The sequence below is a fragment of the Pyrgilauda ruficollis genome, unplaced genomic scaffold (genome assembly GCF_017590135.1).
Source record: "Pyrgilauda ruficollis isolate IOZ18807 unplaced genomic scaffold, ASM1759013v1 scaffold2, whole genome shotgun sequence".
Lineage (NCBI taxonomy): Eukaryota > Metazoa > Chordata > Aves > Passeriformes > Passeridae > Pyrgilauda > Pyrgilauda ruficollis.
This window is the reverse complement of record NW_024519206.1, coordinates 7,170,054-7,184,625: the sequence shown is the minus strand read 5'-3', so window position 1 is coordinate 7,184,625 and position 14,572 is coordinate 7,170,054. Positions and strand designations below refer to the sequence as shown.

General features: G+C 35.8%; 1 protein-coding gene across 1 annotated transcript in view; it reads left to right on the top strand.

Moving 5' to 3' along the window:
- Positions 1-14,572, top strand: part of DGKB (diacylglycerol kinase beta) — a 335,774-nt gene that overhangs the window by 52,124 nt on the left and 269,078 nt on the right. The window contains exon 3 of the mRNA XM_041466733.1: positions 9,824-9,900. Within this exon, the coding sequence (XP_041322667.1) occupies positions 9,824-9,900 (77 nt within the window). The remainder of the gene's footprint in view (positions 1-9,823; positions 9,901-14,572) is intronic.

The window sequence follows — 14,572 nt, the reverse complement described above, 5'->3', positions numbered from 1 at the left end:
TGTTTTATTAGGTGAATAGGGAATTGTAGGAAGTTTTAAGAGAGTAAGAAGTAAAGCTTAAGAGAGCAATGGGCTCTGGCTTCTAAGCCCATAGAGAACAAGTAACCCAAGTGTATTAAACTGCTTAAATTAAATAGTCAACCAGATATTGTTTAGGATGATTAGAGATCTCTATAAGCTTGCTTGTGGGAGCTATTTATCTGAATAATGTTATTACCTTGCCAAGTAAGTTTCTGTGAAAATGCAGTCTTCCTTAGAGTGTCTCTCCCTGATACTCGTGACACAAAATGTCATTTGATGAAGTCACAGATAATCCTGGTAGTAGGGTTTAATGCTGCCTTTGTCCATATTATAAGGTTTATTCTTGCTTGGTGTCTCCTTAGAATCCTGGAATGACAAAGAATTACCCAGTTCCGGCTTTGGTATTAAATTAGAAAGGCAGAAGATGAAATCTCTTTGTACTAAAGCAGATACAAAATTCAGGTCTAATGTTTTTGTAGAGAAAGGGAGAAGATTTGAGATGCATCTAGCAAGAATCAGTAGAAAACAGATCTGCAGGAGTGTGAACTGATCTTAAGGACTTTCCTTTCCCTGATGTTCTTGCATGATATCTCTCTTCTGTGTTATGGTCCATATTGTCCATAAAGGCACATAAGAAATTAGTGAGATAAAGCAGTTAATTATCTGAAAAAGTATTTAATGGTGAAGAAAAAAATATATAGCAAATCACTAAAAATGCTGTTTAACCATACCAAACTTGAAAACAGCTGGCTTAGGTGGAAACAGAATTTTTTGAAATTTGAAAGTCTGCATCTAGATTTACGAAAGTAGTACTTGAACCATTCATTTCTCAGAGTAATGAACATAAAACAGATTTCCCAGGATAGATTTAAAATGACAGTTGTTAAGATAAATGAGCTTATATTCATATTTAATGTGTGAAAGTATAATATAAATACTGAGCTGCTTGGTTGTAGTAATGAAAATAGGAAAACTCAAAAACTTCCTGGCATACAGTTAAGGCATAGTCGTAGTCTCCTACCAGATTTTATTTCATTAAATTTCATGTTACAGCAATTAGTAGAACAGTATTATCCCAAAAGTTAGGTCTTGAACTGGAATTGACTATTTTTTTTTTTTAACTGATCAGTCTGTAGCATTTTTTCTTTGACTTTTCTATTTTAATTCTATCTATTTAGCAGTAAACTTTTTCAGCAGCCTTATAATGTAGCTGAATGTGTAAATACCACAGTGGAAACAATCTGCATCATATCATGCCTTCGTAATTGAGCAGTGGTTGGAAGGCTGTGACTTGTAGGCAGATGTCTCTAGCAGCCCGTTCCTGTGGACAACAAAGCTGTTACTTTTTCAGTGACTGACTTCAGAATTTTTACAATATTTATGTTTCCACAGGCTCAACACATGTAATGCTATAAGTACTCAAAGATTGATTCCAATATTTATATGGCAAGATTCTCACCCGCAATGGTGATATATGAGAACTGTTGTTATGGTGTCAACACTTTCAACACACACAAACTTAAAAATATTCTACAAAGGAAATAGAAATTAGAGAAACTTTGTAAAAGCAATAATGATTTTTTTTTAAAAATTTGATTTTAACCAGGAGCATTGAGTCATGAACCTTCAGGCAATTTCTTATTATGTAAGCTGGGTTACAGTTTTAAAAAATATTAAATACTTGCCCCAGGAGATCAAATCTGCTTGTGCTATCGAAAGAGGTGTGGAATGTAAAGGACAAGTGTTCTGTTTCTCATCCTCAGATTGTATATGGCCATCTTACACTATTTTTTATAGATGTTTGATAGATAGTCTATCAGTAATGTCTTGCTGATTGCAAAAATTCATCTGAATTCACCAAATTGCACATATCATGTCTATGTGTTTATATATAAACTAAAATGCAAGGGCTTGGCAGCATTGTATGTGTGCGTACAGGCTCTGTATGTCTGCATCATGTCAAGTCTCCACATGGAAATGGAGAATTTTGTATGTGCCAAAATACCAATGGCAGTACTACTCTGCTTGATAGATTTTCTGATAGTTTTGATTGCCACTAAATGTTGAAAAGCTTTGATAGCATTGTCAAGGCTTGTTTCTCTGAGCCCTGAGGGGAACAGACTCTAGTGATCTCTTTTTTAGCTGCTCTTCCTGCCTGCACCAAGCATGAGATCACTCAGAACAAAAGCTTAGGAATAGTATTTAGGACAGAAAAAGGGCAATCCAGTTTATACTGGTACATATTCACAGCAAGAGCCTTCATCATTTGTAGTTCAAGATCCAGATTCACGTGTACTTGTGTTGCTAATTCTCTCAGTTTTAGGCCTAGGTATGTATTTGACTTTAAAGGCTTTGCTGCCATGAGAAACTGTAATAGTTTCTCATGTAATATTTTATATTATAATATATTATAATATTATAAAATATTATAAAATATAGAATAATAATATAATTGTAGTAATGATGGCAGAAACAGATTTTTGCGATGTCAAGAATCATCACTGTATAAACATTTAGAACTTTGTAAGAGGAAGGGTAACATGAACTTGATACTTTGGAAACAAGAAACATGGTAAAGCAAAATGGGGAAAAATATTTGTGCTCAAGAAGAGGAAAAAAATAATTTCAAGAATTGTCTGTGCTGTAAGGAAAGAATGGAAGGACCAGATGTATCTTTGAAGTTTTGTCTTGCAATATATCCTATTCAGTAATTTGTGAAGCCAAAATGGAAGTTTAGGTTAAATAAACTTCAACTTTACGTTAAATAGGTTATGGGTTCAAAGTATACAAATATAAAAAAATCAGAGTATTTTTTGGACACTTGTGGGGATGGTCAGTCCTCCACTTCCCTCAGTAGCCTGCTTCAATGCTTAACTACAACTTCAGTGAAGAAATTTTTTCTTCTAGGCAACCTCAACCTCCCCTAGTGCAACTTGAGGCTGTTTCCCCTTGTTCTGTTGCTGATTGCCTGGGAGAGGAGATGAACCCTCATCTGGCTACAGCCTCATTTCAGGGAGTTGTAAAGAGTGGTAAGGTCTCCCCTGAGCCTCCTTTCCTCCAGGCTGAACAACCCTGGTACCCTCAGATGCTCCTTGTGGGACTTGTGACAGACCCTTACCCAGCTCCATTGCCCTTCTCTGGATGCACTCTAGCAGCACCTCAATGTCCTTTGTGTTGTGAACACAGGATTTGAGGTGTGACATTTTGGGGAAAACCGAGACAAGTGAATTAGTGTATTTTTAAATGTATATTTCAAAACCTGTAGAAATATCCTCAAACTTCCAATGCTATTTCCCTGTTCCCACTTAAAATCAGAAATAATACCTGCTGAATTTCTAACCAAACTGATTTGACTCTTCATAACTAGTTAGTGCTTACGTTTACTGTTTGGAATGAAATATGCTGTCAACAGCATTCCTTCCTTAATTTACTAGACAGTTGTTTCATCATTCTAACTGAAAAATTTTTGAGCTGGGAGCCTCTATCGGGTGATATGACCATCAAAAAATAAAAAGGAAATCAGAAACGGGAAATGAGAAAAGGTTTGTATGAGCTTTCAAACTCAATTGTGATCATGGAATCTGAGGACTGGAGAAGCTCCCAAGCCTTCTCCTTCCTGGTCTCAGTGCAAGGTATTTTTTAACAGACTGACAGGCTCTTACTTGCCCTGGCCCCAGGGAGATATCCAGTGCCTGGCTCTTGGGCTGCCCACTGCCAGCTGTGGTGATGGGACAGACCCTGGTGGTCAGGGCCTGCCCTGCTGACCCAGAGGATCCATGGGGTCCTGGTCTCACAGAGCTCAAATATTCACAGCCTGATACCCTCAGTCTTCCTCTCAGAGATGCACTCTGAGGAGCTTTCAGACTGTTGTAGTTTTCAGAATGTCAGGAAACAAAAGAGTCTAAAAGACACTGAGAAAGTTAGCAGGAGTAATTTTAAAATGTGAAAATCTGATGCATTCTTTTTCTTATTTAACATTTTTAACAGTTATTTAAGTCAGGATTTATCTGCAGTTCTGCTCAAGTTCTGGAGTCTGTTTTCATCCTTTACTTATTTCTTCCTTTGAAAGCTCATCCCACTAACAGAGTAAAATTAAGCCTCCAAACTCCCTGTTGTTTGCCATATACTTTTCACTTGAACATCTGCTTAGGGAAGAGGAATTTAGTAGGCATTTTTTATTAATCTGGACTAAAGATGTGTTGGCACATGCATTTTTTTCCACAAAGAAGTCCTTGTCTAAATATCATTTAGTTCATAGCGATGGGTAAAATGAATCTGTCTTGCTCCTTGTGTTGCTGATCCCCAGCAGGGAGGATGGGTGGAAGAGGCAGCTCCTGTTTTGGGTGTCAGGAGGAGGTTTTCCTCTGCAGCAGGAGCTGCTGCTCCTTCCTCTCTCTTGTTGTACCTCCTCCATTCCCTGTTGCAGAAGTCACTTATCACTGTATTTATTTAGACAGCATCATCCAATTCTGACTGAACTTCTGAGAAGCATTTTTTCATAACTGTCATAGAATTCAACGAGAATGTAATTTGGAGAGTGAAGTTGAATTCTGATGACAGTGTTACCCACATCGTTGGTAGCAGAAGGTTTGGGGAGGTCTCCTTTAGACCAGTGAGCAGTGATTGCCTTCTCTTCTTGGGCTCTCTTTGCAAGGCCACAATAATTTTTACATTCTCATTATAAGAAAGCTAAAATCAAGCATTTATCTGAATAAAGGTTTTAAATGTTTGTTTCCTTTGTGAAATTGGTATCAAAATACCACTTACAAGTTATGAACGAGAACCTATATTGGCAGTCAGGCTGCAGCCGTACATATGGGCAGCAGAGGACTGCTGTAAATCACTGCCTTCTGCCAGTTCAGTAATAACCATCAGGCACCTCTTACCAACACAGACATGCTGCAGCCCTGAGTAATGCTTCATGAGCCACATCCTTACTGAAACAGCCTCTTTGTACAAAGTAGTTGATACTCGATGGTGCTGCATACAGGTTTGTTGGTGGGCTTGGCCTTTTTAATATACTGGAATTTCTAGACCAGTAAAGCTTTAGATTAAGCACAGCTATAGCTTGAGTAAAAACATTGCCCAGTTTTCTGAATAAAATTAACTTGGCAAAACGGAAAAAAAAAGTTGTGCATGTAAATTTAGATACATACACATTACTGTATTGTTGCATCCACAAAAGTCCATAAAATAACAACCTGTGTAAAAATTGTAATGCCAACTGATTGCTGGATTTCTCTCAGTGCTTCTCTTTGGTTTATCTGTCAAGAAGAGCTTTTGAGTTTGTGCGAAGCTTTGTTGGCATGCAGGAAATTGTGTATGTGTGGTTGGACATTTTGCTTTTTTAAGTCATAACAAGATGTACAGAAAACCTCTGTGAAGCTTTTATATTTTGTATGCCTGTGATGTGTTTTATATTGTATTAAGTTTACAAAAGGCAAATGGAGATAGAAAGTGGTTATTACTCTACATGTTATTGTAGGTGTTAAAATTAGTTATGGCCCAATAGATATGCAGGTTGTTATGACTTTCTGTTGAGAATTATAACCCAGAATAATGTTTTTTCTAATGTTTATTTCCTTTTAAATTGATCTGTGTACATAGCATTTGAGTTTTATCTAAGTTGTCTTATGAGTCTTTTTTAAGGAAAAAATTATTTTGAAGAAAGAGAATGAGGATATGAGAATGAGGAGAAAATGTAGAAAAAGTGTGTGATCTGGGCTTGGGCAAGTTTTCCTTATGTTTTGTGTTTTCTGATTGTAGGAGAAATGGTACACAAAATTCCAGTCTCAACTGAGTGCTCAATTTTCTTCATCTGAAGTTGAGTCACTTTAGAAAGTGAATAATAATTTTTAATGTGGGCTAAACCTCAAACGGTTTTGAACTTAGTATGTAAATTTGTCTTCAGTTATAAAAAGTATCTTTGTCAGGGCTGAGAGATAGTTAAGAAAAAAACAAGTCACTTTGATACTTTTGCTTTTATGTATGCAGGTTTCATATTTCTAGTGTCATTATTTTAATTGTTTTGCCTTTATTCTAAAACAATACAACATTATCCCAAGTCACATCTTTATAGTTTTGGAGCCTTAATTTAAAACAATTTCTGCAGCATGGTGTAGAATCCAGCTACTTTTCTTCTCTGTACTTGTAATAGCTTTTCAGTCAGCAGTCTTCACACCATGCCTTGCCTGTTTATTCTGCCCCAAACTCACTGGATGTGAGGTATGAAATGGCATCTCACCTCATCCAAGTCAAGCTCTGAATCCTGGGCCAAAGTTTCCCTTTTTCTCCTTACACCCTCTTGACTAAATGCAAGCTGCAACAGAAGATGGGTTGAACAGTAAGAGTGAAATCAGTTCAGGCAGGGGACAGAAGTGAAGGTGTTCTGTATTTTGACTGAATACCCAAAGCACTGACCTAGTGGGTCATAAAAAATAACAAAATTGTAAAAGTAAAGAAAAGAGAGATTTTTCATGAAACAAACATTATATTTCAAGCTACCTTAAATTGGTACTGTGCCAGCTATAACTTTGCAAATAACATGGGATTTAAGCACTGCCATGACAGGCTCTATGCTATATATTCACATTTTTGGAAATAATCTCTCTTGAGGGGAGCTTGGAATGCAGAGACTTAGACAAAGAAGGAAATTGTCCTTGATCTTAAAAACAGCTAAGAGTTTAAAACCATATTTGTGTTTTAACATGACTGGTGTGTACAAAGTTACTGAAATTGCTCTGAAGTGCTAAGATGCTAAGGCGTGCAGAACATCTGTACTTTTAGAAAACAGAGAGAATACAGATTCTGTTCTGATGTTTGTGTTTACACCAGCATTTTACAGTGATTTTTTGGATGATTTGGATCAGACAAAACTGTAAAGAAATACATAACATTGTTTTTTACCTCCTATTTATTTCCTGTTTTTAGAAAAAATAATCTTAGGAAAAAATTTTAGATACTTTTGTATATATTTTCTGGAAATTTTTTGCTTACTTTTTGATGAAGAGCATATACTTAACTATTTTATAAGTGGAGCTGATAACAAATTATTGGAGTTTCTATTCCATACAGCTTTCTAGGGCAGTTTTTTTGTTGGCTTTTTGGTTTTTGCTTTTTTAATATGACTCCTGAAAAAGAGTAGAAAATGATCCTATTCTTCATATCCCTTTAGGACAACTTATTAAAGCTGGAACATGTTCCCAATATTAGTTTGCCTACTCGAGGCTGAGGAAGAAGAATTAATTTTTTCTGAGGGTTGTCAGCACTGTTAAGGAGTATGCAGGCAGAAGATGGTGTGTTGGCATTCTTCTTAAAATACCGATATGTCATTTTGAACATTTTGAAAGATCTCTATTCTAGCTTGGATACTGTCACATGAACTGAAAAAAGTGATTGAATGGCTGTGAACAAAAGGTTGTAAAAAATGATTCTGCCTTGGCTGTAGTACTCAAAATAATTACAGCTCCTGACCTGAATGTGGAAATCTTTTCAAAGATTTTACTGGACAACTAAAGCAGAATTTACATCTGCAGACCTTTATTTTCTTGACAGTAATTTCAAACATGAAGGCGATGCTTTTTGGATGTGACTGTTTTAAACTCGTGCATGAAAAATGTGAATAGTTGTGTTGTTGTTGCAGTAGAGCATATATTCTTTCTTGATACTTGACTAAGAAAATGTGAAAAAAATGGAAAGCAAGAATGTAATTTAATTTCAGTAAGTAACATAACATAGGTTTTGCTTTTAATTACAGTTGCATAGGCATAATACTGATTTAAAGATGAACAGACTATCTGGCAAAATTTGGAATGAAAGCATAGTCAGTGCTGAAAGAAAACCTCAAGACATTGTTTTAAAATCTCTAGAAAGCAGCCCATTTCTATTTTATTTATGTGTTTTTTTAATTTGGTTAAAAAAATGTGTGAGGAGACCTTGTTGTTTTTCTATTTGATGGTTGTGTTTAAACTTTCCTCCAAAGTTCAGAAAAATCCTTTTTTAGGATGAGGCTCAATCACCTCTGTCATACATCTGCTCATCTCACACTGCTACTTTTGTAGTTACTGCCATCATTATCATAAGATGCAATGATTTTTGTATACAACCATGTATATGAATACTGAAAAACATATTAAAATAATAGAAACCAAATAAAAATAATTTTTTGTCAGTCATCAGTTTGTGTCCTTGTCCTGGTCAGTAAGTGTCTAACCCACCAGCTTCTAAATTACAGCTAAGAGTAAAATTAGTTGCTTAACCTATTTATTTTTTTTTTTTTTTTTTTTTTTACATAAAGTTTTGATTTTTTGTTGCAATTCAAATGACACAGCAATAAGATTATAGATGATTTTATTAAGTAAGTATTTGCATTGACTGCTCATGAGAGCTGCTAAACGCTGTTCCCTATAGTTGACAGTAACGTTGAAATGCATCCAATTAGTGAAAATAAACTATTTTATTGGGGCCACACATAGTCTTAGACGTTTTTATTTAAGAAAATTTGGTAAATGAAACACGTTGGGAAACGCCATTCTTATTACTGTGTAAACTGTGTATGAGAGTGGGAGAGAAACACTTCCTCTAACACCTCTTAAAAGTGAATTTTAGTGTTGTATCCTGTTTATAGCTGCTATGAACTGTTACAGAACTGTTACATAACTATTGTACCAATCCTTGGCTGCTACATTTTCTCCTTTCAGGTCACATAATTTGCTAAATTTATGTTTTAGAGTCATGTTTAAGATGCTGGATTTCTTTAAAGTTTAAGAACTATTACAATGCCATATTTTGTTGATTTAATTAAGAGAAGCCATATTACGTCTAATGTTTGTAATATTAAGTGCCTAAATAATTGCTCTAGAGTCCTGTTCTTGGTTTGCTCTTTGCTTCTCTACTTTACTTCCAGGTTTTGTTGTAGAAATAAAATTGCAGATGCAAAGTTCACCTATTCTCTTACTCACTGCTTTGGTACTCATTACTTGTTCATGGCCATTGTGCACATTTGACCATTGTACACTCAACTACTGCATTTTAAAGAAACAAATGAGTTAATTATTTTTCTTGTATTGCTGAGATATTTAATGAGGGAAAGATGGTTATGTTCATGATGAGTTCTAAGTGAATCTGAATTCAAGGATTTAATGTAATGGCAGTTTACTGAAGTAATTGCTTTGTTATTCTGCACATAGTTTAAAAAAAATGGAAAAATTATGTCTACTTGATTCCAAACTGCAGGGATTTGCACAGTTCTGTTAGACAAAAGTTACTGAAGCTTATAGTTTTTAGAATACCTGAGAGCTCTGCAAAAATTGAGGTTTTGAGAACAGCATTTGTATTCTGTGATGTGACCACTGAAGAGTTTTTTTCTGGAGGGTTCCCATTTATCTTGATACTGTCCAGCTCCTGTACTCACTGGCAGCTCTGCCAAAGGAGATTTTGTAGTGCTGGTGGAAACGACTGTGTTTTGTGGTTGACTCAAGGACAAGAAAAGTGACTTGAAATAGTCGTGAAAAAAAACTCCTTCAGAAATACGCTATTTAACAGTTAAGGATTAGATCAAAGAGTGTTTTTTTTTTTCTGAGCATTTTATGTTTACTTGCTGGTTTTTACAGTAGTTGTTAAGAAGGTAAAGTATGTTCTCATTTTCTTTGTGCCCACAGCTCTCATACAGCTACAGAAAATTACTAATGTGCATTGTGAAAAGCTGTTAGCAGTTTTGATGGTTGTTTTTTTAATTACAGTTCATATTATGTAAATCAATGTTCTGTATTTTCAATTTCTCTCTCTTTATTTTTTTATCCAGATTCCACCAAGAAAATTAAGGATGTCTTAGAAGAATTCCATGGCAGTGGTGTGTTAGCAAAATACAATCCTGAAGGGGTAATTTTTCTTGTTTCTTAATGGTCAGAAATGATGGGGACAGTGTGTAAATTGTATAGCATATTTAGCATTTTAAATAGGAGATTATTTATAAATCAGGTGTTTGGAGTATTTGAAAGTGTTTAGAAAGCAAAAAACCGTGATGCCATATGATCTGGAATATCTCTGTAGTCAGTTGGGGTCAGTTATCCCAACTGTGCCCCTTCCCAGATTCTTAGGTACCTTCAGCTGCCTTGCTCCTGGGCTGGTGAGAAAAGGCCTTGACTCCATGTAAATAACTAAAACATCCCTCTGTTCTCAGCACAACTCCAAAACACAGCACCATGCAAGCTACTGTGAAGGAAATTAACTCTATCCCAGTCAAAATCAGCATGCACATCCCCTTCCCCTTCTTCTCCTCAACCCCCCAAATAAAAACCAAGCACCCAAAACACCTCCACAGCCCTTATGATGAGATTAATAGGGTTTTCAAGTGTCTGAACATTGGAAATGTTAAGCATAGTTTCAAAAGTTATAAAAGTAAAGTCCATTAAGATATATTTTTAAATTCTGTTTCCCTTGTGTTGTTTCTGGTAGTGGAATTTTCTGATGTTATGAAACAAAAAATTCAGCTGAAAAAAAAGATATGTATGCCTATTGTCACTACAGATTCACCACTAGACAAAGTATTCTGATTTGGCTGGAAGAAAAAGGCAAATTGTTTTCTTTTCGTATGCTCAACTGAAATTTGCATTTGCTTAGCACATCCTAATAGTGTGATTCAGAATGTAGCTAAATAAAAACCTCTTTCAGTCATGTTTCTAGTAGTAATATTTCTGACTGTGCTTACATTATATGAAATTCAGGATAGAAACATGTGGTAACCATTATAAAAATGACTAGATCTTACATTTCAGGATGTAAAATGCAAAAAAATATTGAAAATATATTGGCAATAATACCATTATTGTCAGCTAATGATTTATAGCTTATTAAGTATTGAAAAATCATTTGATGCTTTGAATTTGGCCAGGCATAATGCTAGTCATTTTAGTCAGTTTCTGAGGAAAAAAAATTAATAATTCAGTAAAATGGTGTGAATTGATCCTGTATATGATCATCTTAGATTTCCAGGATTCAAGTTAAGTACATTCATAGAATATAAATGGATGGGATTGCTGTGATTATCCACAGGCTGTAGGACCTCCTTTACCTGCTTTTTGTTAGAATATAGACATATTTTCATACTTTTGATTTTGTTTTTTGGTTTTTTTTTTTTAGGAAAAATGTGAACTGATAAAATGATCTTAATCTATTGTATGTTTTTTCTTGTAATTCTTCACATATTTTCAGTCATTATACATGCTCACTTTTGTGAAGCACACCCTGTTAAAGTAAAATATAACTGTGCATTTTATGTGTATTTAAATAATACATTGCCATATGGGTAACATATTTTCAATTTGTCAATTGTATATAAACATGATTACCTAAAGTGATGTGATTAGTCTCTTTTAACAAAGTCATTTTTCCCATTTGGGGCTACATGGAAGTTGAGTCATGGCAAGATGGGTACCCAGGAAAACTGCTCTGACTGAAGCCAGGTGAATTGGCAAAATCTGTGCAAAGCTGGAATTAATAAGCGCAGTTGGTCTTGGGATGGGTCTGTGATTCTGCATGGTGTCTCCCTGTTCTTCATTTCACAGCTCTTCATTTGCAGAATTCTACCAGTGTCCAGAAACATCCAGAGCAGCAGGGTACCCAGGGCAGGGAGCAGGACAGGAGGAGGGTAGGGGAAGAAGGAACTCAAGGCAGGCATCCTGTGATGTCTTCAGTGTCTTCAGCAGGAATCAGTCACTAACTCCTGGGTCAATACTGGACCTAGGCTAACCCTGGCAACTTTTGTACTTTGCTGCTTAGCACTTAGACTTCAGGGAGCGCAACATAAAGAAAGCATAGCTAGCAACAAAGCGACTCTGGATCTAATAAGGTTTGTTAGCTCAAGGTTCATGCCGTAGCTGAACTGAAAGCAAAGTGGCTGAAATTTCCTCTCACTGAGTGAATATTCTGTTCTGACAAGCAAACTGCTTTTGCACAGGTATGTCTATGTTTTTGGCATGCATTCAGCCTGCTGTGTGGATAAACTCTTTACAGAATGATTTGCAAGTTGATTTTATGTTGGATGAGGGCTGTCTGGATTGGTTATAAGTAATTAACTATTATCTGTAAGTGAGATGACAAAAATTAACTGATCCAGCTGGTATCAGTCTTAGCTATTTGTTTCTATGTATTCTGTACAACACTTCTGCCTTGTTGTTTTGTGTTGTAGAGGATACCATCATATTTTCTTTTTATCTCTCTCTTTCCTAGATAATTATAAACACTCCAAATAGTTTAAGTCTTGTTCTACCAAAAGATGATGCCAGTTTTTTACCAATAGACATGGCTCATAGACCTATGGCAAATTAATCAGAGTGATATGTTTACTTGAATATCTACTTATATATTTACTAACATATTTAAAGGGTTCAGGAATTTGTTCCACTCCACTACAAAGCAGTTTTTTTGTCACAGACTGATCTAATGGAATGGAAATCGCAAAAGAAAAGCCATTGGTATTCAAAACTTGCTACCTGAAATAATCTGGTTTGTTTTACATTATTTTTTATCTTGTTGAATGAGTGGATTTTAGGATTAGGTGAAGTGGTGTATATAATTATGAGAAGGCTATCTACTACAGGGAGTTTGTTTATGGAACTTTTACTCTCTGCTTTCAGTGTGAGGGAGATGCCTAAAATTTCTACAAATACTACTGAACACCTGCCCTTTCATATTCTTTAAGTCAATATCAAAGACGTAATTAAGAACAGATTTTATACATGGTGTAAGACACATAATCTAAGACCAGCCCCTTGGAAAGCTGTGATTGATAATACTCTTTTCATCATTTGAGGTCTATTTATATTAATTAATTTCATCCATTTCAATTTGAGGGGAGCATTGAATAGGTTGATAAGAATTAGAAAAGCAAGCGGAGCTAAAGACAGTATCTAAATGGGCAGTAAGTACACAGCAGTATGTGCTTGTAGACCTAGTGTTATCATCTTTTTTGAGTGCCTCCTAATTCTTTGTTTATGGGGGAGTCCATTGGCTTTCTTAGCCACGTGGGGACACACTGGCCCATGTTCAACAGGTTGTCAAGCACCTTCCCCAGCTCCTTTTCTGCTGGGCAGCATTCCAGACAATTTTGCCTCAGCCTGTGGAGCTGCCTGGTCTCACTATTACCCAAGTGCAGGACCAGCACTTGGCTTTGTTGAACCTCATATCACTGACCTTAGTCCAGTGATCCAGCCTGTCCAGATCCCTACGCAGAGCCTTCCTACCCTCAGGAAGGAAATCAAAGCTCTTGCCCAACAGGGCATCATCTTCAGACTGACTAAGGTGCAGGTCATACCTTTGTCCAGATCATTGATAAAGATATTATACAGGACTTGGTGAGTCCTGGGAAACACCACTTCCTACTGGCTGCCAAGCGGATATAACTCCACTGACCACCACTCCCTAGGCCCTGCCACCTGGCCAGTTTGTTACTCAGGAAAGGTACACGTGTCAAAGCCAGGAGCAGACAGTTTTTCCAGGAGAATCCACTGTTAAAGACTGTACTAAAAACCTTTAGAGGTCTTATCCAACCTTGATGATAATGATTCTAAGAAGTCCAGGTAGACAATATCCTCATATACTCAGCAGGTCACTTTGTCATAGAAGGAGTTCAGGTGTCAAGGACCTGGGATCTGCCTTTATGAAACTCCTGCAGGCCTGGCCTGATCCCCTGGTGGTCCTGTATGTGTCATGTAGTGGCACTGATGATCATCTCCATGGTCTTTCCGCTTGGATTTTAGAATATTCAGTTCTGATAACTGAATTCCGTTTCATTTACAGCTTTTCTTGTTAACAATTTTTTATGCTTTTTTAAAAAGTGTGGAAGAAATACTAACATAATATTTATTTATCTTGGTTATCTATCATTGCATGTTTAGAAATAAATTGCTTGCACTGTCTAATAAAGACTAGAGAGCTGACTTAGAAGCATTTTCTTGACTTATGAGCTAATGCAAGAAAAGGAGATAGTCCATCTAATGTCTTAAACCTGCTCATCTAAATCACTAACCTTTCACTAAAAATACTTCTATTATAAAAACAGAGCTTGAGTGTTATGACACTGCACTAATGTATGTATGTTCTTTCTTTCCTTGCATGTGTTGCAGAAACAAGATATACTTAATCAAGTAAGTAATGCTAATTTGATTTTTTTTCTTTCTTTATACATAGGTGCAGTATATTTTATTTTGTAGGCTTCCATTGAGATTTACTTATTAATAAATACTGCATGTGGCTATTTTTTCAGATAATAGAGTAATATTTAAATCTGAAACTAGAATGCAATCCTTTTCTGCTGGCAGAATTTTTCACTGAGTGAATTTCATTTTTGTCATTCACAGTACATAATTTTACTAACATTAATTGAGTTGAATATTAGAAATAAGTTAAAAGCAAGTAATTGACTTGTTCCATACTTGTCACGGAAATTTCTCTTTACTGTGAGATCTCATAATGGTCTGTATTATTCTGAAATGACAAGAATACATCTCAGGAAAAAATATTAAATCCTGATTTCTTTAACCATATAATACCA